This window comes from Mustela lutreola, chromosome 6 (genome assembly GCF_030435805.1).
Source record: "Mustela lutreola isolate mMusLut2 chromosome 6, mMusLut2.pri, whole genome shotgun sequence".
NCBI classification, from domain to species: Eukaryota; Metazoa; Chordata; class Mammalia; order Carnivora; family Mustelidae; genus Mustela; species Mustela lutreola.
In genome coordinates, this window is record NC_081295.1 from 118539893 (window position 1) to 118566936 (window position 27044).

At 51.0% G+C, this 27044-nt stretch overlaps 2 protein-coding genes across 5 annotated transcripts in view; one reads left to right on the forward strand and one right to left on the reverse strand.

Moving 5' to 3' along the window:
• The window catches only part of TCP11 (t-complex 11), a 138966-nt gene that overhangs the window by 2408 nt on the left and 109514 nt on the right, over positions 1–27044 (forward strand). The gene's annotated exons all lie outside the window — the stretch shown is intronic.
• The window catches only part of SCUBE3 (signal peptide, CUB domain and EGF like domain containing 3), a 34135-nt gene continuing 12014 nt past the window's right edge, over positions 4924–27044 (reverse strand). The window contains exons 2-23 of one of the 4 annotated variants that reach the window (XM_059178540.1): positions 25572–25694; positions 24298–24423; positions 21826–21960; positions 20301–20423; positions 20020–20136; positions 18044–18091; positions 15580–15696; positions 13772–13894; positions 13187–13303; positions 12612–12737; positions 12204–12320; positions 11980–12084; positions 11565–11681; positions 11094–11252; positions 10638–10853; positions 10098–10259; positions 9725–9892; positions 9037–9198; positions 8422–8619; positions 7803–7955; positions 7599–7678; positions 4924–5960 (exon numbers count right to left, since the gene is read on the reverse strand). In XM_059178540.1, coding sequence (XP_059034523.1) covers positions 5811–5960; positions 7599–7678; positions 7803–7955; positions 8422–8619; positions 9037–9198; positions 9725–9892; positions 10098–10259; positions 10638–10853; positions 11094–11252; positions 11565–11681; positions 11980–12084; positions 12204–12320; positions 12612–12737; positions 13187–13303; positions 13772–13894; positions 15580–15696; positions 18044–18091; positions 20020–20136; positions 20301–20423; positions 21826–21960; positions 24298–24423; positions 25572–25694 — 2942 coding nt within the window. In that variant the 3' untranslated portion in view covers positions 4924–5810. Of the gene's footprint in view, positions 5961–7598; positions 7679–7802; positions 7956–8421; positions 8620–9036; positions 9199–9724; positions 9893–10097; positions 10260–10637; positions 10854–11093; positions 11253–11564; positions 11682–11979; positions 12085–12203; positions 12321–12611; positions 12738–13186; positions 13304–13771; positions 13895–15579; positions 15697–18043; positions 18092–20019; positions 20137–20300; positions 20427–21825; positions 21961–24297; positions 24424–25571; positions 25695–27044 lie in introns of all 4 variants that reach the window. The other 3 variants (XM_059178539.1, XM_059178542.1, XM_059178541.1) reach the window with 3 other exon arrangements.

Sequence of the window (27044 nt, forward strand, 5' to 3'; positions counted from 1 at the left end):
GGACTATTCTGAAAGGGGAGGTGGAATGGCGTTTGGGTAAGTATGGTGGCTAGTTCCCAAACGGATTCGTTTGGGGGAAGATTTCTAATAGAAGTTGAGGATCTGGAAACTTATTTCCTTAAAATGCTCCTCAGATTGATTTCCTTGCCTACTACCTCTTGGAAGGTCTGCACATACCCTTGGAAAGAATTCCTTATAAAGTCTTCATGTGCCCTGTTTTAAAGACTGATAAAAGCAGACTCAGCTGTACTGGCCCTGATTATACATTAATCAGGGACATCATCACAGATGTCCTAGGAAGAAGGTGGAAGACTTAGTGTTTTGGAATAAAAGAGGGTTAAGAGGTAAGTCAGAGAGAATGGCCCCAAGCTGGTGTAGTCATTATAGACCTAAATCAGTCCTTGGCTTTGCAGTTCTAGACATGTGATTTTGTCCATTCACAGAAGTATTCATGTTTTGTTTAAAGTTTTTTTTTCTTTTTTCAAAGATTTTATTTATTTATTTGACAAACAGAGATCACTGGTAGGCAGAGAGGAAGCAGAGAGAGAGGAGGCAGAGGCTTTAACCCACTGAGCCACCCAGGCACCCCCAGTATTCATGTTTTGTCACACTAAATCAAACTTACAGGAAGTTAAAGTCCATAAAATGGAATGCCAGTGTGTATTTATACTCATAGTCACCAGGTAGACTGGATTTTCTCTCCTGTTGGCAAATGTATGTGGAATGATCAGTTGTAATCAGAATCTTACTTGAGGAGTATGGGTTTTGGGTATGGCTATTGTTAGCAAGCTGTGATAGCCTGATGCACGATGCAGGGCATATAACAGAAGCTCAGTAATTGAGAAATGAATGCACCTATCCTTTATAGATGCTAACAGGGAAGTTTAGGATTCTAGTAGACCAACCAGACTTATTTTTTGATCAGGTAGATTTTGTCTTATTTCTCTTAAATTGCTATATCATATGGATATTAAATATGATAAAATTTCATGTCAGGGAATTACATAATTGAAACAAATTTTATCTGTCATCTCTGAGCCTAGGAATTGGGACTGTACATTTGTAACAGACTAGAGATTGTGTTCCTGTGCCCTGTGGTAGTAATGGTCATAGTGGCTAAATGATGTTTCAGAATTCTTTTGGGTGGCTAAGAGTTTATTGCACAAAAAGAACAACCTTGGGTGACTCTCAGCATTGGTATTTTCCTAGAGTGGGACATCTTAATTAGGGAGTCTGTGACCTCACTAGATTTGGGAACTGTTCTCTAGTGAGGAAAAATGATACCCTAAACTCCCTTTACTCCCTAGATCCCCCTTAGGGGATAATTCTTGATACTGCCTTTAAAAATAGAGAGACAGGGACACCTGGGTGGCTCAGTCGGTTGAGCCATTGCCTTCTGCTCGGGTCATGATCCCAGAGTCCTGGGATCAAGTCCCGAATCGGGCTCCTTGCTCGGTGGGGAGCCTGCTTCTCTCTCTGCCTTTGCCTGCCACTCTGCCTGCTTGTGTGCTCACTTGCTCTCTCTCTCTGACAAATAAATAAATAAATAAATAAAATCTGAGACAAGCCTTTTCAAATTTCAAAATCATTATGAATAAGATGGATAAATGAAAAAATTTTGTAAGTCCTATCTGGGAGCCAGAAGACACTTTGTTTCCTCAAAGTTTTTTCCAGCTCTAGAATAAACTATGGAGACAGAGGAATAGATGCCAAGCCAGGGAGTTTCATTTAGTATTTTAATAATAATAATAAAAAAAGACAATACAAAATCCAAACATTTCTTTTTACAGGTTCAGATAGTTTTTTTTTTTCCCCAAGTGCAAAATATTCTATGAACTGCATCATTTACTGTTTATTGTTGATTGTGTAGGAGACACTTACTATATTGGCAGCAGTGGAAGGCAGATATAAATACAATATTTTGAGATTCTTTTTCTGCATTAAAAAAAAGCCTCCCACATGGTAATGATTATTCTCTGAAACTTCAGTTAACTCACACAGAAGAATGGATTTTTCAGTTTATCCAAACTGCTACAATGTGTTGTCTAGATAAGCTGATAACAGAACTGGAGGTTCTATTCTCTCTAATCATATATTTTCTTAAAGGGTTCCTAGTCCAAATAATGGCCCAAGGACAGTGTGTGCTATCTTTGAGAGAGGTCCGATTTAAAGATAGCCTTGTGTTGTTTGCTTCCACTTTTGTGCTTTAGAAAGAAGCCAAGCAGGTTAACATTATTTTCTGCTTATGTTCGGTCATTAATGTTTTGTCTCCCTCCTCCTAGTTTGAGCCTGTTACATTGAGATTAAGCAGCAAATAACAGAAATTTGAATGCTCTATAATGTTTTCTGACATTTTGAGATATGACCTACCAATCCACTACAGAGTCCCCTCAAACATGCCTATGGAGAACACTTCTCAGATACAAAAAACTTCCTTAGGGCTGGAGACCACAGCTGTATTCCTGACCTTGGAGCAACACATCTGAGCCTCCATTACCTCAAACTAACCCAGTCCTCAGGAAGTGAGAGCAGTCACAGCTCAGTGTATGCCCTTGGGGATTTATAGACCTGGGGTAGGGCAGCTCAAGTCCAGGCTCTGGTCAGTTCTCCTGACTGAGCGTTCCCTCAGGTGTAGGGAACGGACCTGGCCTAATAATACAGAAAGAGAGAGGCAGAGAAGTAAAAAGTTATTGCCATGTTGCTGAGGGATTAAGTGCCTTTCTGATGTGCCTCACTTGGCGCTCACAGTCTTTACAGAAATGGCTTCCCATTCCCAGACTCAGATCAGGGCAGGTTTTGAACCAAGATAAATGAAGCCTCACAGTACTGTGGCCCTGTGAACACCCCCATCCTGCAGAGAGGCCTCGGGACTGGTTCATGAAGCATTTCCATTTACTCCATCTACTTACTTCCTTACATTGGTGAAAACCTTTTTTTCTGTCTGGCCTCTAAAGGCCTAGAGAGTCCCTGAGTATTGACTCCTCATTCAGTCCACTTAACCCCTGGTTTGATGTCCAAGGACTGGCTTCCTCCATAGGTTCAGCAGTAGTTCTGTCTGGATTGTTAACCCCCAACTTGGATGACCTAAACTAAACGTGGTGGACATTAGCAGTTCTTTACCTGCTCACCAAGATCTGTCTTGACATCAGTTAAGAAGCCTAGTGGTCTACATTTTCCATACTGTGGAAATCATTTGCAGTTTCCAGAAACCATGGAATAAGTTATTGGAGGAAACATGTTTATGGGGTGATGGGAAAGGAGGAGAGCAAGGAGAAGCCAGACCCTGAAGGCATAAATTGGGAAGTACTCTGCTTAGCTTTCTAAGAGAGATGCAATGGTAGGGAGAGAATCAGAAAGTTGGTGGAGAATTAGGATGATCAGAGTGGATTAAAGCAGTTTTCAGGCATTTTCTGGGAAGTGTGGCTACTTCCTATTAAATGACCATTTTCTTGTATGGAAGCAGCCATTTTGTATCTTTATAGCAGGGCCCTCTTTGACTTAGAGAGACAAAGCCAGATACTCTACTGCCAAGGGCTGGGGTGTTGGCTAAAGGCAGTCGGGGAGTTAGCTTTGACTTTGGCTGCCTACTGCCTAAGGCTATCTTTGGTGGATGAGTGCTAATGATTAGGGAGTGAGGAGGTGGTGCAAGCTTCTTTATTTAGTGTCAGCTCTCCTGGGGAAGAGTCACTTAGAAATGAAACCTAGAAGTTAATTGGTAGTCTTCAATTGAATAAAACTACAGCTTTGGGGGAAGTAAAAGGAGCAAATGGAAAATACATTTATAGGCAGTAGTGGAATGAGGGTAGGATGTGTGCAGGATATGGTCTTGGGCATGGACTTGATTCTTCCTTTTGAAAAGCAGTAGTGGAGGAAGTTAAGCTTGAAGTCAACTCCCAGAGGGGATGGCAAACAGGTAGGGGTAGGCAGAGTGGCCAAGGTCAGGCAAACTTCATGCTTTGATAACTGTCTTATTCTTGGTTCCTTTAGCCTTGTTTGTGACCTCAGGCCCCTGAGTCAGCTCATTCCCAGGGGGTTTGTCCTGATCCTCTTCCATGTGTGCACCAGGAAAAAACAGGATGAAGGCAGGGAAAAGATGGAGGCTTTCCCTATTTGGGTGTGGAGAATCACTGACCAATTCCATCAGTCTCTACAATCCTGAGGTCCATATTGAATCCATAGAGAGGCATAGGGATGGCAGGATTGGTTTGCAAACACAGGTCCCTCTCCTTCCTGCTCCTTTAAGTCCCCAGAATTACTCTCCTACACATCAGGTGCCTCTGAACTAAGGTTTGGGTTCCCCCATCTGAAGGCTCCAGAAGTCTGGATGGCCACTGGTGGGGGAGCAGAGACAGATCAGATGCTCCAGCACTCAAGGTTCATGAGATCCAAAACCTTTTTCCTTCCACTTCAAACATACACTCTTTTCTCTTGGGCAGCTATAAATAGGTTTGTTCTAATAGAGGAAAAAACCAAAAACAAAAAAACAAAACCAGAAAATAAAACCCTTCCCTCTAGACAACATAGGAAGACTCAAAATGATTGCACTTATTAGATGTGGACAGGGTGGGCAGAAGGGTCGCCAAGTGTGCACACATTCCTCTTGCTGCCCACAGCCTGGGGCCAGAGGTAGGTGGCTCTGGGCTGGCAGCAGAGCAGGGTCCTCTTTGGTGGAGTCCACAAGCCATCTAGGGCTACAAGGGAAAGACAACTCGGGGACAAGGCCCAGGCTGGCTTCTGGTCAGCAGCCATATTTCTTTAAGGACAACACTTAGCAAGGGGAGTAGGGCTCCCCCAGGGAGCGCTCAGGTAGGGGTGAGGAGATGGCTGGGCCAGGACGACAAGTAAGAAAAGGGATTGGTGTTTGAGGCTGGTTTCTAATTGTTCTGAAGTCTAGTCCTTTAGATGATAGGTTTTCTTTCTTTCTTTTCTTTTTTCTTCCTTTTTTTTTTCTTTCTTCCTTTCTTTTTTTTTTTCTTTTTTTTCTTTTCTTTTTTTTTTTTGGTGATGCTTTAAAACCTGGTTTCTGTCCTGCAGAGCTATAGTCTTTCTGTTGGGAAGTGACAGCAGCACATTCAACTTGGTAATGCCTGCTGCTTTTCCTCATTCAGCTCATGTCCACTAGCCCAGTGGTATGGGCCTTTGTAAGCCCTCATGAATTGGACCCCAAGCAGACATGTGGGGGAAGAAGGAAAGAAGCTGTATTGACAAGAAAGCCAGCTGTGTGGACAGTCTAGGGCTTGAACCATGTACCCCAGAGGACCAGTGCTGGCATTAGGCCCGTAAGTCAGAGACTTCTTTGGCAGATCCCTGGGTTGTTAAAATCACCCTTGGGGGCACAGCCAGGGGACATTTTGGCTCCTGACTAGCAAGGCACAACCCTATAAGAAGGGCAGAAGCCCTTCTTCCCCCTGCCCCATTCCCCACGAGACCCACTTCCTTCATGGGCCTCTAGCACCCCTTCAGGCTGATGAGGCCATAGATGTGAGCTGGTGAAATGGTCAGTGTGGCTGGGAAGGGGAAGGGGACACTGTTCTTTCACCCCTCAGGGGCAATAGAGCCAGCACTTAATGGCTTTTCCAGGGAGCGTATAGGAAAAGGGACCACAGTAAAGAGAGAGAGGGAGAAAGACAGAGGCAGAGAGAGACAGGAAAGGAAGCTGGAGAGACAGAACGGAAGAGTGCTTGGTCTATAGTGATTTTTTTTTCCTCCAAAAAGAAAGGAGAGATTTCCTCATCTGGGAGTGGGGGCTGCCGGCTCTGAGGGCTAAGGAGTCTGGGGGCTTTAAAACCTGGGTCTTGGGCTTAGGGGCACTATTTGTAGGGCCTCAGGAAACTGGAAACTTTGGAGCGAAGTAGCTTGATGAAGGATTTTGGCAGCATCTCCTTGTGCTTCTCTGTGTACTTGAAGTAATTCTGGGGATGGGCCAGCACCTCAAAGAAGGCCTTGATGAGCTTCTTATCCTGCAGAGGATGGCAGGCGGCAGTGTCAGCCTCAGCATTGGAGGTGGGAAAGAGGGACACCAGCCTCAATTCAGAAGCAGCCCCTCTTGATGTTGAATAGGCATGCCCAGAGGTGAACTCTGGATTTCCATCCCCACCATCTGTTCTTCTTTTAGAATCCTACAACTCCGTCACTGGCAGCTCCATCCTTCATTGCTCACACCCCAGTCCTTGGAGTCATCCTTGACTCCTCTCTCCCGCCCACAACCACAGCAAATCCTGTTGAATCTACCTTCGAAATATATCTGGGGTCTGACCATTTCCCACAGCCTCCACAGCTACCTGTCCAGGCCACTACCATCTGTCACTTGGACAACTTGCAGTAGCCTCCTACCTTGCTCCCCTGCGTTCACCTGTCCTTGTCCCTCTACAGACTTTTCTCCCCAACTGCAGCCAGAGTGACTTTGAGTTCTTAATTAGATCATGTCCTTTTTCTATTCAAAACACTTCTCTGGTTTCTTTTTTCACTCAGTAAAGTCCAGTCTCTTGCATGGCTCACAGGCTGAACATGATCTGTACCCTGTTCTCTGTCCTCCAGTCCGCCTTGGCTTTCTTACTCTGCTGAGTTCCCCTGGCCGTCTCAGGGTTCTCAAATATGCTACACCACCCCATGCTTCTTGGCTTGAAATGCTCCTTTCCTGATCTTCCAATGGGTAGCCCTTTACTTCACTCAGGTCTCTTCTCAGAGGCCTTTCCTAACCATTCTGTCTTAAACAGCAACAGCCTACCAGGTGCCACACACTGTGCACAAAGACTCAGGTCTTCTGGCTTCTAGGCTAGTATGCATCCTATGGCTTCAGCAGATTTTTAAAATAAGAGGCAGGGCCTCCGGCCCCTGATCCCCACTACTTTCTGCATTAGAGTTCCATAGCACATCTGAAATAAGGGTTCAGATGTTTTAAAACATGTTCAGAAAGCACTGCTGAAATGATTTTCTTTGTAGTCTGCAAGTTCTAGGAGATTTTTGTCATTGTGTCTCTTATTTTGACAATAATGCAAAAATGACTTTAGTAATCATAAAGATAAAATTTGTCCTTGCATTGATAATTTATGAAGAATAATACTGTGGCTAGGACGGTAGCTTGCCAAGTAAGGCTTTCTCAAATTGGGATCCATAGACCCAGGGGAGTCTAGTTCATTCTTCAACATAGGTAACACTTCTTTTCCCTTAAAACAGGTTTTGCTGAATTAACTCTGAGGAACGCTGTGCTAGATCTCCTTTTCTGTGGAAACTGAGGAGGGAGGCAGGGAAGGGAGGGACCTAATGCAGAAGCATCTTTTTATAACTCACTTCCTCCCTATTTTTTGGTACAAGCGTTCAGGGACATTTCATCTCCTCCTCTTCCCTTCCTCTTCCCCGTCAGTGTGAGGCAGTGTGAGGGACCCTGCAGTCAGATGGGCTTGGACGCACTGGGCAAGCTCTGTAACCCTGTGCCTCAGTTTTCTTATGGGTAAAGTGGGAACGATGAAAGTACCTATTTCATAGAGCTCTTACGTATATCAAGTGAAATACTGCTGCAAGCCCTCAACTCACTGCCTGCACATTGCTACATGCTCATTAAAGGCTGGCTGTTTTTATTTCTGTGCACATTCACTTGCCTTTAAAATCTCCTGGTGGTTTTCAGATGCATAGAGCCGGCCATCTCGAACAATGTCTTCTACTAGCTGCTCATAGTCCTCTGCAAAATCAACCACGGGGAATAATTTACAGGTAGAAACTCTTCCTGCTCTCCCTGCTCCCTCCTAAGACTCATGAGCCTCGCCTTTCTCACCCACCTCCCTGGCATTCCTGCCCTTGCTCACCATCATAGGTAACATAGGGGATCTGGAAGCCACGAGCACTGTTGGCCTCGCTCGTCTTAAAGTTGATCCAGAGCTTCCTGGACCGGGCTGTGAAGGCAATGGGCCGCTCGTAGGTCTGGCAGGTCTCATAGGTGGTAATGGAGGATGGTGAGGCTGGGAAGGCAAGCAGCAGGTCAGGAGAACAGCAGGGCAGGTTACCCAAGCCCTCGTGCCGGAGGGTGGTGGGGGCAAGGAGTCATGCTGACAGAGGCTCTCCCCCATGCATGCACCTTCCCCACCCCAACACACACAGATCCTCTCCCACTGCCCTCTGCTTGTTCCACAACTCCTCTTTGATGTCCAGGCACTCACAGAGTGTAAAAAATTTGACGTTTAAATGCAAAATATGCTAGAACAGGAAGTGACATGCATAACACTATTGGAGTTCTAATCCCAACGCTGGCTTTCTTCCTTCTGCTCTCCCCCAAACATAGAGCTTTCCATTGTTAGCCTCTCTCCTCCCAAGGCCTCCCTTCTCACTGCCCCAATTCTTCCTGTCCCCATCGTCTCTCTCTCTCTCTCTCTCCCTCCCAACCAGATTTGAACTGCCCCTCCCTGGCCCAGCTCTGCAGCCACCCACAGTTCTTTCTCATGACGAGGACGTCCCCACACTCATCCTCAGATGGCAGGAAGATCTCGGGTACCACGATAAGGATCTTGCGCTTGGGTGGGGGGTTGATGTTCCAGATGCACTCCACGCCAGCTGGGTAGTTGCCTGGGTAGTTGGGGGACTCGATATAGCCAGTGAACTCACCCAGCTCCCCACCACACTGGCGATCTGTATCCAAACCCAGGTGCAAGAAAGAGAAGGGAAGTCAGTGGGAAAATGGGTTAGGGATATTGAAACGTTTTGAAGTGAAAATCAGACATGTGTAGGCAGTTGCCTTCCTGGTTCTTCGTCTCTTCTCCAAGTTCTGGGTCCACCTTCCTTTCCCCGCTCTTAGAACTTTCTCATCTCACTTCACCTCTCTGTCTCCCCATTACCTGTGTCCAGGGAGAGGGTGCCACAGGGCCCAGCCCAGCAGCTGGTATTGGGATGGAGTGGGTTGGGAGAGATGGAGCATGGGACTTTCCTGCCCACCCACTCCCTAGCCTTTCTCCCTATGGGTTTACTTATCCTACTCCCAACCTCTTCCCATGGCCATTGTTCCCAGGCCTCTCTACCCCTTTTTCCATCGTCTGGCCTGCCACGTACTCTTGCACTGGGCCACACTGGTGGAGCCATCAAAGTCAGTGCTTGTGTTTCCCGGACAGCGGGTACAGAAGTTCTGGCGGAAGTCGGGCTGATAGGAGCCCATGGCACAGCGGATACAGCGATGGATGCTGGTGTTGTAGTAGTGACCGGGGGAGCATTGCACTGCAGGCAAGGGGGAAGAAAGACAGGAGTTAAGATGGCAGGCAAGTGGGAATTCAGGGACATGGGATGAGCAGGATGCATTCATTGTGGAGAAGCAGGAGACTGAAGACACCAAAGTCCCTTCCAGGGTCCCAGCCTTTTCTAGTCATGCCAGAATTTAAGCCTAGGGAAAAACAGACTTGACAGACTAGTCAGCTACTGTGCCAGTCCTTTTCTTTCAGGCACTGAACATCGTGCCAAATGCACAGAAACTCATTTGTAATATTGAGGGGAATGTGCTACCAGTTTTCCAAAGCAGAGGAGTAAATGGGACTGTTTTTCATTCCCTAATTCCTAGACTTGGGACCAGTGAGGGTCAGGACACGTCCTCTGAGCAGGATGGTATGGCTGGTCAGGTAGCTGGGTCCTTCCCAGGCTGGGGAAGGAGGTGGAGCAACACACTTAGGTTGACTCTGAGGACTTGGAGAGTGTTTTGGAAGCAGTTCAAGTCGGTGAGTGTGAGTGTCCAAGTGACTAGCCCATTCACCTTTGGTGTCACAGTCTTGGAAGGAGATGGCCCCCTCATGCTTAGTGGTGAGGCCCCCACCACATGGGAAGCACAAGGTCCGTCCTGCTTCAGGTTGGTAGGTGCCGCGTGGACATGGCTGGCAGGGCTTGAACCCGTCTACGGAGTATTGGCCAGGCAGGCACTGACCTGCAATGAATCAAGGGCCCAGCTCTGATGGGGATGGTTCTGGTCATCCCCATAGGATTACCCAGTGTCAGGGGACAGAGGCACACAAACAGGACGCTGACGAGGAGAGTGGTTTGGAGCCTGGGCCTGCCCTTAGGAGATCCCATGCCCGTGGGCGTCCCAGTGCCCACCCTACCCCGCTCTGTATTGTTTGTTCCCCTGGCACCTGCACACGTGGTGGCGTTGGTGGCTCCGAGAGGCCCGTGGGCATCACTCCCAGGGCAAAGGTCGCAGGAGAGCTGCCCTTCTCTCTCCTGGAAGGTGCCCGCTGGGCATGGCACACACTGCTCCGTCTGGCCGTGGTAATACGTTCCCTGCGGGCAGCTGACTGAGGGAGAGTCGGCCGTGCTAGCCACCCACCCCCCCTATTTCCCGCCACCCAGGCCTGGGATTCCCCCTCCTGCCCCCCCCGCCCCCCCCACCAATTCAAGGAGCATGGCTCTTTGTCTGGGAAGAGAGAGTATCCTGCTTGGGAAGGAAGATCGGGGCCAAAGCCACATACAGGAGGATTGGTGACCCCTCTAGACCTGATCTCCCCCCTAGATTTCAGCCTGGGACCAGGGAGAGGAGGATGATAGGCGGGAGGGTTTTGGCTGCCTCACAATCTGAGGTACAACTGAGGCCTTAAAGTGTCCTGCTCTGAGGCAGGCCCAAGTTGGGCCTTCCCCACTCCCCTGTTCCCCTTTGCCCCAGCAAGCTCCCTTACCACACTTAGCCCCGGTGCGGTGCTGCCCAGGCCTACAGGCCTCCACCAGCTCTGCTCGCTCCCCAGTTCCTGGGCCTGGCTTGTGTGCCAGCTCATAATCAAGGCCTGCCAGGCGCAGCAGGAAGCGGTCCTGGTTGATGGACTTCCTAAGCATCTTCAGGGACCCTTTCAGCCGCCGTTCCATTCGCTGTCGGAGGCAGGGGAGTCCACAGGCAGCTGGTGGTAGATGATGGTGTGGGTCAGGGAAGGCAGAGAAAATGGCTGTGAGCAGGAGTATAGGGAGCAAAGCTAGGAGCTAGGAGGGGCATGGTAAGAAACTGGCTCTTGGGCTTGGTGTTAGGCGGGGTCTGTCCTTGGTATAGGCACTGTCCCTTCCTTTCTCTGCTGAGACCCATGGTTTCCCCACCTCTGACCCCTTGCCTTCCACCCTCCTCCCAGCAGTGCCCCCAGTCCCACCTGTGGTTTCTTCGGCTCTGACCTCTGCCTCCAGTTCCAGGGTGAGCCGAGTGACTTCCTTGCCTGGAGGGGTCCGGGCCCGCCGGCCCTTGCCCTTCCGAGAGGAGTCACACTTGAGGTGGATGAAGGTGACCTGGCAGTCAGAGCAGGGGGCACCACCTGGGGAAGAGGACTTGTCAACCCCAGGGGCAGAAAAAGTACTCGTTCCCAGCTCTCACTGTTCCACCCTAACCCAGACAGACCTCACCAGACCTCTGCAACTATTTCAGTTTGCCTTTAATGTAGGATACCAATTATTTGAATGGAGATATCCCAGGACTTCCTTGGGCCCTATGCCTACAAAGCCTCTTCCCCTGCTCTGTCCAGAGTTCAGGATGCCAGTCGGTTTTGATCTCGCTAAGCAGAGGAGCTGAGGGGTGGGAAGGATGTGGTGGCCAGACAACCCATTGGGGTGGGAGCCCCAGTCCAGACCTTGCCCCAGGATCCTGCTGGCCTCCTCCATTTTGCCTTTGTTTCGCAGATGCAGACGGCACTTGGCGTCCTTGATCTTGAAGGAGGCCCGCTGTTTAACCGACAGCACTGCAGCCTCTAGAGGGATGGTAGAAGCTCAGCACAGCCTGGGGACCCCGTGGGGGTGGGAACTGCTGTGGAGGGTATTGAGAAGCTGGGCAATAAGCCAGGGGCTTGGCTGGAAAAGGATTATGAAAGCCGGGGGAATCAGATGTTAGGGGCAGAGGGAGTGAGGCAGAAGGGCTGAAGAATGACAGAGCAAGGCGGGGGGGGGGGGGGGACCCAAGAAAAAGTAAGACCAGGAGGATTAATGAAGAGAAACGGGTTACTAAGTAAGAGAGTAAGGTGGGAACAAGGCCTCTGGGCTGGTGCTCACCATGGCAGTGGTTGGAGTTTGTGCTGTTCCCGGTGGGGCCAGCTCGGGCTGGAGTGGCCCTCGGGCTGGGGGTGCCACAGCTCACCGTGAAGCCATTCTCAGACTCTGAGAGAAGGGGGCTGTCACAGCTCTGACCTGCCCCCACCCCCAACACCTACTGGTTGGAGTAATGCAAGGGAAGCAGAAGAGCTCCCTGCACTTTCCTCCCTGCCAGCCTCATGTACCTGGCAAAAACCGGGCCCGGGAGGGGCAGGTCAGGGCACAGGTGTCCTTCTTGCCAGACCGGTTGCAGCTGAGCATGGCTTTCGAGGCACCAGGACTGCTTTGACATTTTACCGGCTCTAGGAAGGGGAGAGAGACCTGAGGAGGAGAGGGCCTTCCTCTCCCACCCTCCTCCACGATTTGCTAATTTGGAGGAAGAGAATTAGCTACCTGCAGAACTGTGACTGTAAACAGAGACCGATGAGGGGATTCTTTACCAGAAACTTCATGTCTCTAGCTCAAATGACTACATTCTCCTCCCCTATGGCCTCACAGCTTCTTCCCCGTGGAAGGACCCCACTTCCAAGACCCCAATTTCCAACCTCGCCAGAGTGCAGTGCCAGCTCTGGCCAGCAGAGGGTGTTGCCCACCTGTGCAATCTTTGCCGTTCCAGTGCAGCCGGCCCTGGCCACTGGGACAGGTACACTGGTAGCTGCCAGGAGTGTTGATGCAGCCGAAGCGGCAACCTCCACGGTTGACGCTGCACTCATCCACATCTGGGGGAAGGAGTAGGGAGACACCAACAATGGCAGGGCGGAGCAGGAGCCACAGAGCGGGCAGTGAGGGAGGACCTCTGTTTAGAGTTCCAGGTAGGACCTCGCTCCCTTATCTCTGCCCCCAAAGAATGACTGACTGGGAAGGGGCCCAGCTGACAAGCTTTTTAAAGCCTTCCACTCCTTCATACCACTGGAGCTGGAATTTGGAAGTTGAGGATGGGAGTCAAGAAGCAGCGACAGGTAGGAGATAGAAATTACGGAGGCAGAATGCTGTTCCTTGATCTTGTCTCCTAGTTGTGTCTTAATTTCTCCCAGGTCATACAATGGACACAGACATGGCACATGCCCCTGGGAACTGCCCAGAGCCAAAGACCAACTCAGGAACTTGTTTAGCAAAAGGGTATGGAGGTGAGAGGGGCCTGGTGGTGGAGGGTCTGAATTTGGCTTACCCCCACAGTGGGTGACACCATATAGCAGGTAGCCGTGATGGCAGAGGCACTGGAAACTTCCCGGTGTGTTGACGCATATGTGGTCACAGGTTCGATCAAAAGAACACTCGTCTATATCTGGAAGAACAGGGATGCAAGCCACTGAATCTGTCTTGGGATACTTGACCTTGGGACCCTTTGGTCAGGTGGAGGACCCACTTGAGGGGTCTTGACCCTCCCTCATGGCCCAGCCCTAGGATCAGCAATTTAGCAGTGCCTACCCATCCCCTGTCCCTGCTCCACTCAGAGTCAAGAACTGTGAGATCTGGTGCCCATGGATCAGGGCCACCATATGTGGTTAGGCAGGTCAGATCCTGCCAAGGATTTGAATTAGGGAGAAATCCATTCCTCCTCCTTGCCAAGAGCAAGGCAGAGCTGGTCTGTCAAGAGGAAGGGGTACATTTGCTAATTTCAGCAGGACACTGCTTATGGATACTCTCCACTGTATCCACTGACTTTCTCAGACTTTGGCGCTCAGGCCTCCTTGAAGCTCTCCTACCCCTAGAACCTCTCCCAAGGCTTTCCCCTTGGCCCATGTCTGCTCACCCTGGCAGTTCCTCTCATTGATGAGAAGCTTATAGCCCTTCTTGCAGCTGCATTCAAAGCTGCCCACTGTGTTGCGGCAAATGTGGTCACAGCCCCCATTGTTCAGGCGGCACTCGTCTATGTCTGGGGAAGCAGGACAAAGTAGAGAGAACCAAAGGTGATAACCAAAGCCTGGGGACAACAAATAAGGAGATGACCGGCCTCCCTCCCTCACAGAGACAGAGAAAATCAAGCAGAGCCCTGGGCCTGCCATTCTGACTCCTCTCTCACTCTCTAGTCTCTGTTTCTTCCCTATTAATGGCATCTGTGGTCATTAGGAACACCTTTCCTGTTAGAACCTGAACCCTGTTAGAAAGAGGCAGATGGGAAGCAGAGTCAGGCCCACAGGGAATTGCCTGGAGTAGGAAGTAGGTAGGCATTTGAATCAGGGGGCTAGTTTCTGCCCTTCATTCTGCGATGACGGCCCTTTGCCAAAAGGCTGGTGGATAACATTTATCCCTTGATGTCCCCTACCCCTCCTGACCTGAGAGCCCTAGGTGATGGTGTGGGGGCTGGCACAGAGAGGTAGAGATTCAAAGGGGCAGCCCCTCAGAGAGGAGGAGCTAGGAGAGAGTCAGGCACGGGACCTCCAGGAGGGCCAGTGAGGCTGGGTAGCTGCTGGGGGAGGGGGAGAGGCCAGGCAGGGGGCTGGATTGGGAGAGGTCTGGAGAGGCTCAGGCCTGAGGCAGCTTTCAGCACTAGGAAGGGAAGCCCCCCCCCCCCCCCCCCCCCGTGAGCAGCTTCCTTCCTGAGGTCAAGTTCCCCAAGCTGGTGGCAGACAGGACCCAGGCTACTCACCCCTACTTGGGGGAGGGGGCAGAGAGGGCAGTCTTCCACTTTACTCTCAGCATACCTGTCAACAGTTCTTCCCAGCAGGAAACCTCTCAACTCGGGCTGTCTGACCTGCTGCCCCAGCCCTCCCTGTCTCCCCATCCTCTCTGCCAGCTGCTGGGCCAAAAGACACAAAGAAGGAGCCCAGTCCTCTTTCCAGTCCTCCTTGTGACCAGGGGACACAGACCTGATGAATCATTATTTTCAGCAGGGCTACCCTCCCTTTTTCCTCCCCCACTCCACCGTTCTCCCAGACCGGGCTTAATAAAAGGAAGGAGAACAGGATGAGCATTGTGGGAAATTATACCATAGTAATAGTTAACACAAGACACTTACCATTTTTCAGGTACTATTCTAAGTACTTTATATATAAATTTATATTTAACTGATCTAATCCTTACGACAAGCACCATTATTGTAGTGGAACTGAGGCACAGACACTAAGTAACTTGCCCAGGATCGCAGAGCTGGTGTCTGAACCCAGGTAGCCAGGCTCCAGCATCAGCACTCCCAACTGCCACCCTCTTCTCCCTCTGACCAGTGTAGCCTTTCCACTTGGAAAGGTCTGGGGAATGTGGGTTAAGAAGGTTATGGAACACATCTGTGACCTTGTGCACACACAGTCAGGGCTCAAATATCCTTCTAGACCTAGGGACAAATGAGAATGGCATGTTCATTAAGCAAGAGGGTTAGGGACCCATAGGGGGGTAGTAATGAGAGTAAGGAAAACAATGTTGGGTTGGGGCAGGGAGCAGAGCTGGCCAGACTTTTGTGCCCCTTGAGCTGAGGTGGGAAAGGCGGACAAGAGACAAGCCTTGGCCATACCCTCAGTTCTTTATAATCAGGACAGCCTTGAGGAGCTCCTGTAATAGGTACTGTATCTCTGGTCCCAACCTCAGCCCCTTGCCCCGATGCTCCTGTCCTCTGAGAGCCCTTACCTTTGCAGGTCTTCCTGTCCGGCTGCAGCATGAAGCCCACGGGGCAGCTGCAGTGGACGCCTGTGGCTGCATCGTGGCACTTACTATCACAGCCCCCGTTGTTGACAGCACAGGTCTCTGTTTAGGAGGGAGGTGGAGGGTGGTAATTGGGTTACTGGCTTGGAGGAGTCCCAAACTCGAGGGGAGTAGAGAGCACAGAGGCTCGAGGGAAGGCCTCAGCTGCCTCCCTGTGCTTTCGAAGGAGCATTCAGTGGAGGCTCCCAGCCCCCTTCCTCCCACCGCTCCCAGCCCCCATCCCCTCACAAGTGCAGCCAAGCAGTCCGCTTCCCTGCCCCCTACTTGATTGAAACAAGGTGGACAGCAGTGAGGCAGGTACAAGCCAGAGCTGTCAGGCAGGAATGTGCTGAGGGGGTGGAGGAGGTGGAGCGGGGAGGGTGCAGGGAGCGATGGGAGCTAAGGAAGGGTGGTTCTCTTGGCTGCCAGGGAACAAGAAGGGACAGACAGGGGTCTCCTCCTTTTTTCCACCAGCTATCTCTCTGGTGTCAGGGTGGGGTAGTCTTGGGAAGAGTGAGCCTGAGGATCCCTAAGACAGCTAAGGGATGGCCAGCAATTCATCTTTCTCTTCCTCCTTGCTCAGCTATCTTAAAAAAAGATCCCAGTTCCAGGCCTGACCACTCATCCTCAGAGGAGAGGCACATGCTTGGTCATTTCCCAGCACCTTCCCAGCTACCTCCAACTCCTCCCAAGCCCTCCTTTCAGTTCCAGATGGAGATAACTGGCTGTTCCGTTTTTGTTTTCCTTTCTAATGAGGAGAGACTACCTAGGTGAAAGAGGGGGACAAAAGGAGAAGAATCCAGAGGACAAGGCAGGGTATAAGAAGGTAGATGAGAGCCAGAGAACCTCAAAGCTAAGTCTCTTCTATTGCCCCCTCTCGAATGGTAAGTTCTCTCTTTGCCGTGGGGGTCATAGTAGGGGGAGTATGGATGGGTCCCTCTCCTTATTTCCTGAATTCAGAGCAGGACATAAACAAGTCTAAACTGCAGCTCAGGAGAGTCAGGTAAACTCAGGGGAAAACCATCAGTTCAAACAGCACAAGGCCCCGATGCAGGGACTCTGGAGGAGGCGCAGGTCATCCTCTGAGGAGGCCCTAGATCTCTCCCTTTGGAGAGACAAAATCCAAAGCTCTCTCTGAGGGAAGAAAAGAGAGTGGTTCTCTGAATCAAGGGAACTGAATGAGAAAAGCAGCAGAGAATACTATCATCTTCTTGAATCTTTCAGTCCTAAAACCCAGGCCTTGTCAGCAAGGAGACCACCAATGCAAGGGTTCTAGAAGAAGCCCAACTCTGCCTGTTGGTCCCCAGTCATGCCTTGTTTGCTCAAATGCCCAGGTTGGGAGTAGCCACAGTGGCATCTCCTGTGTGCCATTCCCACCCTGGTCTCCTGTGGTTCCCCAAGACCATGGGAGGAACCTGGGAGGGAAACTTGAATTCAGTCTCCAAGCCTAGTCATTCTCCCAAGAGTGCTCTTAGCATAAGAAGAGGTGCCCCAAGCCCTAGAGCGGGGAGAGAGGAACAGAGATCCTATGCCAAGACTGGGTGGGTTCGGAGGGCCCCAGGTTGGGAGCCGCGGAGCTGACACGATGTCCATCCAGGTCAGACCAGGGAGCCGGGCATAGCTGCCCTCCCCCGCAGGGCAGTGTTCACCAGGCCAGGGCTGGGACAGCTCTTCAGGTTGTGGTATTAAACCACAGTTTAATCCGTACTTGCTCTGTGCCAGGCACTTAGATGCTCTGCACACACGGTCTCGGTTTTCTCAGCAACCCAAAGGGAGAACTCTGTCTCCCTGTCTACAGAAGAGTTAACCGAGGCTCAGAAAAGAAAGTAGCTTCCTGGAGGTCATATAGTTAGAAAGTGGCAGGGGCAGGATTCAAACTCAGGTCAGTCTGAATTCAGATGTCATGCTGGTACCCGTTATGGTGGGACAAAATGGTGAGTGGCACTGGGACTGTGAGCTGGTGTGGGTAAGAACCCAAGGACACGGCCCCAAGGAGGGGATGGCCTCGAACTCTATTCCACCCCTGTCTCAGCCACCTAATGGGCACAACGGGTGAGCTGGAGCTGCTGGGTCTTTTGCTGTGTGGAAGGCAGAGAGAGGGAAGGGGCAGATGGTTGGAAAGGGGTGAGTTGTTAGAAGATGGGAGAGGGACAAGGTGGCAGGAGGAAGCAGGAGAGGAGAAAGACAGGAACAAAGACAAAACCAACATGAAGCCTCCTGGGCCAGCTCTTGGGGACTCAGGTGTCCTGTCACCCCATGGGCCCAGTACCCAGGCTGCAGGGGAGCCCTGCTGGTAGGCTGGATCCAGTCAGGCTGGGCCCAGTGGGCATGCAGTTAGTGGGAGCCCCAGCGGGTTAGCCCTTCCCCTAGCAAGCCAGTGAGAGCAAGCGGAGAGAGCAGACATATTTACCATTAGAAACGGCCTGAGGGGGGATGTGCTGCTCTAGCCGCCTTTCCCCTGTTTGACATTGTAAAAAAGCTGTTTAGATGCTGGGCAACAGCCACTGGGGCCCACTGGGCCCCTGCCCCCTCCCCACCCTCCTCCACCCCTGTAGCCCCAAACCACTAGCCCCAAGTGATGCGCCCGGGGGCTCCTACACTTAGCTCCCCAGCCTTGTCCTGCCCAGTGTCCTCAAAGAAGCCAGGTTCCCACCAGGTGACGGAGGGAAAACAGAGTCCCAGAGAGGGGCCGTCTTGGGCCCAGTACCACACAGCATGCCAAAGGCAGAGCTGGGATGCAGTCTCAAATCTTATAAGCTGCCAAATCCCAAAGGGTGCCCACCCTTTTTGCTAAACTATACTGCCCTCTCCATCTCCCCACTAAATGTGGATGTCCTGGCGGCCCCGAACAATGAAGTTTCCTCTACCAGGGCTGGGGAGAAAAGTGAGATTAGGGCAAGGCAAACTAAGGGCTATTGGAGAGGAGGGAGTGGAACACGGGAAGAATATAGCCGTGAAGCCTAGAGCTGCCTCATTTGCTCTCTTCTGCCTCGCTTGGCCATGGTCCAGAAGGCGGAATGGGTCTTGCATTAGAGAAGAGCTCAAGCTTACTAGGGGTATTTTCAAAAGCAGCCATGCCCAGGACTATCTGAACAGAAGACAACCAGAGAAAGACCTGGCCCCACATCCATGGGTCCAAGCTCTGTCCTAATACATGCAGCTTTTCTTTGGGGACCGCATGCAGTTTTTTTTGGGGGGGGGCATTCTGGGGATGTGTGAGTGTGTCCAGGGGATGGTGGGAGGTTTAGGAAGCAGAAGAATTCAACCTAGGAGGAAAAAAAAAATGAAAGGAGCTGGAACAAACCAGCTAGGAGAAGGTGACATGAAGATTTAAAAATGTCCCAGGGTCTTTGAAGGGTTAGTTCAGAGGGAAACATGGAGTGGGACAGAGTTTAATTAAAGACATTTAGAGCCCTTTGTGCAAGTCTGGAGCAGGTGCTCAGAGGACACCTTTAAGAGCATCATTTGATCCCCTGTTCTTGTGTCTGGGGGTTAGGATAGTGCTGTCTGCAGAGACGGGTGGGGTCGCTGGAGAGAGATGGGGAGAGTCTAGTTCTTAAGCTGAATGTCACATCTCTGACAAATGCACAGAGCGACTGTGTTCACGCTTCCTCGTCCTCTGCATGTTGTAGCCCTTGAGATGACCAGCGTCTGTAAATACCCTTGCCCACAGAACACGCTCGCTCCTGCCTGGCTCCAGACACAGCCCTTCCCCGGGCCCAAACCCTTCCCTTCCATTTCCCCCTTCTCCAGGGGGACACCTTGTCCCATCGTCTTTCTCAGCAGTCTGTGAGCACATAGTAATTGGCCTTCACAAAAGTCCTAAAGACAGAAGGGGTGAGGAATTAAACTTTAGGGATCAAGGAATTAAACCCACCTATGATACCTGAATGTATGTGAGGTGAGGCCTAGGAATTCAGGAAAAGGGATCCAGGTCTTAAGAAGGCCCCAACCAGGGCTAGAGGGATGGAAGGCTGGAGCGGTTGGGGCAGTGGAGGGCTGCAGGCAGAGGTGCAGCACAGAAGGGAATGAGGGCTGGGGGGGGGGGGGGGAACGGGCAGGGGTACACAGGACAGAGAGGAAGAAGCCTGGAGTCAGGAAACCCCATTTGTCAGATCAGGGCTGGTTGTTTTATTGCCACTTTGGCAACACTTTATCCTGGGTAAAGAAGATGGCCGGGGCCCTGGGGTTGGGGCAGGAGAGCTCGCGGGCCAGGGAGGAGAAGAGGGTGAGCTCTCAGAGTTGTTCCTCACTAGACCTGGCCTTGTTGTCTGGCTCTTCAGTCCACTCACCAGTCATTCTGCGCCCAGCACCCAGGCCCCAGGTGCTCCCCCCTTCCCTGGTGCCCCCATTCCCGGTGGAGTCCCGTTCAGGGGCCTCACCCACCGATGCAAGTCTTCCCGTCCGTATGGAGCACAAACTTGACATGGCAGCCACACCGGGGCCCCTGCTCTGTGTCATCGCACGTATGCTGGCAGCCACCATTGCCATAGTTGCACGTCACTGTGCAGAGAGGGTGGGAGACCTATCAGCTTGCTGCTCCTTGGGGAGCCCAGAGACTGGCCCTCTGCTCTAGTTGCCGCTCTCACGTTCCCTCTTCCTCCCGCGTCCCCATGCACTTCCTCTTTGTCACTCCTTCTCTCCCACTGCCATCCCGGTTATCTCACGTTTACAGTCCCGTTGGTTCTTGGTGAGCTCGAAGCCAGGGCGGCATTCACAGGCAATACCCCCTTTGGGTGTCTCCCGGCAAATGTGAGCACAACCGTGGTTCTTATTCATGCAATTCATTCCTTCTAAAAGGGAAGAGGAGGGTGGTGAGTGTTCTGTAACCCTGGATGCCTGGAGGAGGAGGAAGTTATCCACTGAAGCTGCTACAGAGGCCGGAGAGGGACTCCCCCTTGCCAGCCCCCATCCTGCCCAGAGCTGGGTGCTAATGAGTGGGGGACAGAGCCATTCTGAATGATGTATAGGTATTGATACCCAAAACCCTGCACAAGCACCCTCTCCTTCAGACAACCAAAAAGCAGTGTCTTATAGTTACCCACCACTGTGCTAGGTACTGGTGGATTTAGGTGGATTTAGGAAGGACCCAGGTGCACCTGGTTGGCTCAGTGGGTTAAGCCTCTGCTGTCAGCTCAGGTCATGATCTCAGGGTCCTGGGATTGAGCCCCGCATCAGGCTCTCTGCTCAGCAGGGAGCCTGCTTCCCCCCCTCTCCCTCTGCCTGCCTCTCTGCCTACCTGTGATCTCTGTCTGTCAAATCAATAAAATCTTAAAAAAAAAAAAAAAAGAAAGAAAGAAAGGACCCAGAAAAAAAGCAAAACAATCCACATCTCTTGGGTCACCTGGCTGGCTCAGTTGGTGGAGCGTGCAACTCTTGATCTCGGGGCTGTAAGTCTGAGCCCCATGTCGGGTGTGGAGATTACTTAAAATCTTTAAAACAAACAAACATGATCTCTTTCCTCAAAGAGTGTACAGTCAAACCAGAAAGAAGATAATAATGTGGGTGGGAAGTAATTGGTACTGATAATAACCATAAGATTTTTTTAAAGTAAACTCTGCACCCTTCTTGGGGCTCCAGCTCACAACCCAAGACCAAGAGTCACGTGTCCCACCAACTGAGCCAGCTGAGTGCCCCTCATTACTAGAAGATTTTACTCAACAAATACGTATAAAGCTCCCCACTACATGCAGAGCAGTATATTAGGTTCTGGAGATCAAAAGACAAATTAGACATAATCCCTGCGCTCAGGGATGTCACGGTCTTGGGGTGGGAGTGGGAGGCAGAGTCACAGAAACAGACAGTACCCCCCTCTTCCTGCCTTACACTCCCTATCCCATCCAACGAATAAGGCATGGGTGAGACCCTCAGATAGCAGCAGCTTAGAGCTCAGCCATCCACAATTAGGCAATGTCATGCCTAACTGACCCACTTTGAGTTGGGATACAGAGGACACCCTATAGTAACCTCAACCCCACACTGATCCCAACCCCAAACAAATTCCCCCAGATTTTGCTCCAACCCGGTATCTGTCCATGGAGCCCTCAGGATGTGACTGGGTTGAGGGATGAGAGAGGAAGGAGCCAGTGGAGTTGAGAACAGAGGGTGAGTCCTAGCGGGTATTGAGGGAAAACACCCTCAATAGAGAAGCCTGGGAGCATAGGGCTGGGCCCTCCCGGGTCACGGGCTGACCTTCTGGCCGCTGGATGCAGGTGTGCTGGTTGTCGCTGAGGAAGAAGCCCTCCCGGCAGTGGCACTCATAGCTGCCCATCATGTTGACGCAGCTCTGCTGACAGCCACCATTGCCCTCGGCGCACTCGTCCACATCTGTGTAGGATGGGTGGTTGGTGAGGCCATGGGATGGAGGCCAGGCTCCAGAGTGTGCCTCCCCACTCCAATGCAGCACCCAGCCTTAGGCCAGAAAGTTCTCACTCACTCATCAGTTAATGTTCCACTGCTCTTGAAGAGGCTGCCCTCCAAGGGCAGAGCTGGGGAGCTAAGCCAGTGGAGAGAGGAAAGTTGAACCTGTCTCTCCCATGTGAGGATTTGCTCCCTTTCCCTCACTTGTTGGAATTGGGTGTGAGCACAGAGGAAATCAGGAAAGGAGCCAGGGCAAGAGGAACAGGGATGGCGGTAAGGATGGGGATTGGTCAAGGAGAGGAGCTGGGGCATGGCTGCAGCCAGGGAATGAGAGAACTTGGTGTGCAGGGAGAGTTGTGGCCATGGTGCTAGCTCTGGGGGCCAACATGGGTGAAGGCAGCAAGCCTCAACTCCTTGCCGGGCAGGGACCATTTCTGTGGACAGGCCACGGCCCCGTCCTTCCTCCCCTCCCCCCAAGCCTGGGCTTGCTGCCATAGTCCCTAGCCTTTCTCCTATTTTGGTTTAACAAAACAGTCTGGTGGCTTGGCGGGGAGGGGTGGGAGGAGAGCCACCAGGCCACACCCTAATTACCACCCCAAATCACCACCCCCAAGTCCCAGAGCCAAGCTTATTCTGGGGCTCCCACTTCAATGCCTGACTCCATCTCTGTGCTACCTACTGCCCTCCCCAGTCCCTAGCCCTTCTTGGTTTTTCTTGGCCCAGCAGGCATCCGGGAGATTGGTCTCCAAACAGAGGCGCTGGAATTTGAGCTCCTGAGGCCCTATTCTGCCCCTATCTTCCCATCCTCCCTGCTGAGCCCTGAAAGCCTGTCCTTTCGCCCTTGTGGCCAAGGGCAGAAGGGTACAGATCCAGCAGGCTCCGGTGTAAAGTCAAGGAGGTAGGCTTTCCTTTGCCTTACTCCTGTCCCTTGCCCTCTCTCACTATAGCCCTGACTTCTCCCCACTCTTGTCCTACAGTCCATCCTTCTGTTTGCTCCCTTCTGTGCAACCTGGTGATTTTGCTGCTCTTTGGCCAAGTTCCTTCCTCTAATTCTCAGTGGAGAAACTGAGGCCCAGGGCATGGATGACTTAGGGTTTCCCTACACGTCAGAGGTTGAGTTGAGACTTTGAACCCCAAGGGTAGGGTTAGGTAGAACTTTGCTCCCCCTTGCTCTTTCCATACCTACTCATTCTCTTGATTTCTGGTTAGTTCTCCCCAAGACACTGGGAAACAAGACTTGGTGAGAATCAGGGGCTTAGAATGGCGAAAGGCAATCAAAGAACTTCTCGTCCCGTAGGAAACTCATCACTTCTCTTTCTGAGGGAGTCCCTAAAGAGGCCCTCTTGGGTGACTAGGCAGAAAAGACGTGAGATCCTTCCCTAGTAGAATAGATGGCCAGGGCTGCGGGGACGGGCCCAGCAGGGCTCAGGCTGTAGAGGCCCGGGTTGGGAATAGAAACCTAAAAGCCTGGCCCAAAAATGGGACATGACTGGGTCTAGAGGCAGCTCTGTAGGCTGTCCTAGACTAATGGAGCCTCAGATAATTCATCAGTTTGGTCAGGTGGGAAAGAAGCCTAGCCACTTTTCTGAGCATCATTCCTCCTCTCTTCCTTTCCTGGTCTTCTAGTCCTCTAGTTTCCTACTTTTGTTCTGACACCAGGAAGAATTTGAAAAAGGACCCCTGGCTTCACATTTCAAATCCTTCTCTGCTATGGGCTTCAGTGTTGCTACTTGCAGAAGAATCCGACATGGTCCCAGTAATTTTCCAAAGTGATAACAGACCAAAGTTGAGGGGAGTTCCTTAGAGATTCTCCTATCTCTGACCCAGCTCCTGGGTCAAGGATCAGGTCAGATGGAGGCCTAAGAAGTAAGGAGAGGAGGGCCTGGAGATTATAGGACGAGCTGGAAGAAAGCCAGTCTTTAAGGGTCAGAGGCTCCTCAGGACCCATGGGGGGCATCGTTGTCATCATCAAACATTCCTCCCATTTACTGAAGCGTGTAGCCAAATCACCTTCCCGCCATGCTCTGCTCCCTACATCTCCACCCACTATTGTCATCTTCTGGCCCTTGACCTGGGAGCATTTTCTAGCAGCATCTCCTCTGATGTTTTTCATCCAGCCCCAGGATTATTTCATCCTCAGCACCTGGTCTCAAAGGGGAGGCTGACCTTGTTTTCTATTTTGCAAGAATGCAGCTTTTTGATCACCTTCCTCTCCTTGCCTGGGCAGTGGGAAATGCCAGAAACGGCTCCTTCCCCACAAGACAGTCCGCCTGCCCACACCTCCTCTCCCTGCCCTTGGCTCACCCAGACAGTTGTGTCCGTCATGTGCCAGGTGGAATCCGTCATAGCAGGTGCATCGGTAATTGCCAGGGATGTTGACACAGTCATGCACACAACCGGCATTGTCTTCTCGTTCACACTCATCCACATCTGTGGGCAAAGAGGATCTGAGGCAGCTGGCCCACCAGCATGCCCCCACTGTCCACCCCTGGGCTCAGCCCTGTGGTGGTCTGAATATATGTATGTATGTGTATATATTGTCTTTGTGTATGTGTGTTTTCATAGTTACTTTCATAGCCTACAAACCATTTTGCATTTTGCTGTTTTCATCTCAACTTAAGTCATAGGGGCACCTTGGTAGCTCAGCTGGTTAAGTGTCATGATCTTGATTTGACTCAGGTCATGATCTCAGGGTTGTGCATTCAAGCCCTGCATCAGGCTCCACGCTGTGCATGCAGCCTGCTTAGGATTCTCTCTCTCCCCCTCCCTCTGCTTCTCCCCATCTCCTCTCTATCAATCAATCAATCAGTCTAAATAAACTTAAGTCATAAACATTTTCATATGTCTCCACCCAGTCTTTCTAATCACCATGGTACATGGTTGCAGAATATTTCATTGTGTTGCTATATCATAATTTATTCATCCTTCCGCTATTGTTGGATTTCTTCCATTTATTTTACTATCATAAATAATGCAAAAAGAACATCTTCTCCAGTATTACTTTGTTTCTTTGAATTTTTCTTGAATAAGTCCCTGAGAATAAAATTCTGGGTCAAAGGGTATAATTAACCTTTTAAGATTCCTGCTAGGTATGACAAAATCACTTTTCAATTTATAATGTCACGAAGAATTAATGAGTGTACCTTGTCTGCTACAGTCTTACCAGCACTGAAGGTCATACATTGAAAATAACATCTGAAGCGTGCTTTAATTTGCATGGCTTTAATTATGAGAAGGGAAGAATGTGTTTGTTCATGATATGAATTCCCCCTGGGGTAAACTGTCTGTTCTCATCCTATGTGGGAACGGTAGAAGGGTCTAAAGATGGAGGTTCCAATGTCATGGCACCTCAGGCCTCAGTCCCATGATTCTGACTCCCCACCCAGTCAAGCTGGGAGGCTGTGAACTCTTCCCACCAGAGCCTCAGCTAGCCTCCATGGTGCCCTCTCTGGGGTAAGAACAGCCACCCCTCCCAACCTCCTTCCTGGAGCCTGCAGGGACTGCAGGCCTATTATCATGCACAGTATGGCCAAGGGCAGTGGCACTGACCTCCCCTCCCGGCACCCTCCCAGCCTCACCTTTGCAGTGTTTACCATCCCCTGTGTAGCCAGACTTGCAGATGCACTTGTACGACCGTGGGGTGTTCTGGCAGATGGCATCGATGTGGCAGTTGTCGGTCCCTTCCACGCATTCGTCCACATCTAGCAGGGGCAGAGGGGACACGTGAGACCCTCTGTCAGTGCATCCCAAGGGCTGTCTTGAAGGTGGCTCCTCAAGGGCAAAAGCCCCTCTCCTCTAAAATATGGATCGTGACCCCTCCCCCTCCAAGAGCAGGCTTCACACTCTTCGGATTTCAGAGTGGGTCGACTGTAATTTCAGGAATGCAAAAAGCATCCCCACTCTCCTCAGAAATACTTAATCCATAATGACAGCTAAAATTCCGTCATTTGAAATACTCCTCTTTGATTTAAAAACAAACAAAACCCCTTGGACTGGGTAGCACACTTACCTTGATTAGAAATATTCAACTTAGTGTGAATTAGTTTACCTCTCTTGGAAGCAGACTTGGGGGGCGGGGGAGAGGCATGGGGACAGTGGCCTCTGGGAAAGTGGCAGGGTCCTGTGGCCCTCGATAATGGAAGGAAGAAAGGGAGAAGACAGGGCACCCGAGAAATCCTCTTCAGCCTCACAGTTCTGCTTGAGACCAGGCCTGCTCCCACTTGCCCACCACAGCGCCAAGAATCTTTAGAGGAAAGAAGTTCCATCCTGAAGATTTCCCTCAGCCCTTGTGCTGTCAACAGCCGAGGACCAGGACTGGGCAGGGGCTGGTACCAGCAACCTGAAGCCTGATCAGTGGGGCTCTTGTGACTCTCTGACTGACTCTGGCTTGTCCAGCCCGCCACCCTGAACTCACCCATCTAACCCAAGGTACTCCTCTCACTACTGGCTCACTTGGACACGCGATGCTCCTCACAGAGCTCTGCTGAAGGAAGAGGCCACCCAAGATCTAGCAAAAAGAGGATGGTTCTGAAAGGACAGAGCCAAGAAAACCATTTATCCTCTTTGGGCAAAAGAATCCAACTTTGGGGGCAATGTTATGGTGCAGATAAAGGAGACCTAAAATATGGCAACAGGTTGCGTTCAATTGAGAACGTATTAAGGGGTGTGTTTGCAAAAGGTACTGTGCTGAAGACTGTTGACTCGGCCCAGCCAGAAGGAGAGACAAGGAACATGAGGTAGGGTGTGGTTGAGTGCCAGAGACACAGTAGACATAAGGTGAGGGGGTTTCCCACCCCTGGCTGCACATCGTTAGAGTTAACTCCCCTAGGAGATGCCCAGCACCATTCCCAGAGGTCCTGGTCAACGAGCCCACAGTATTTTTTGAACACTCCCCAGATGAGTCCAACAGGCAGCCAGGCTGGAGAATCTCTGTGAAAAGGAGGAGGAGAGGAGGAAGGGACTACTTCTAACTGTGACTGGGGAACCCAAGCATAGAGGTGGCCACCTGCAAATAAAGAAATGGGATTTGCAGTCAAGACAGCGGACTGTAA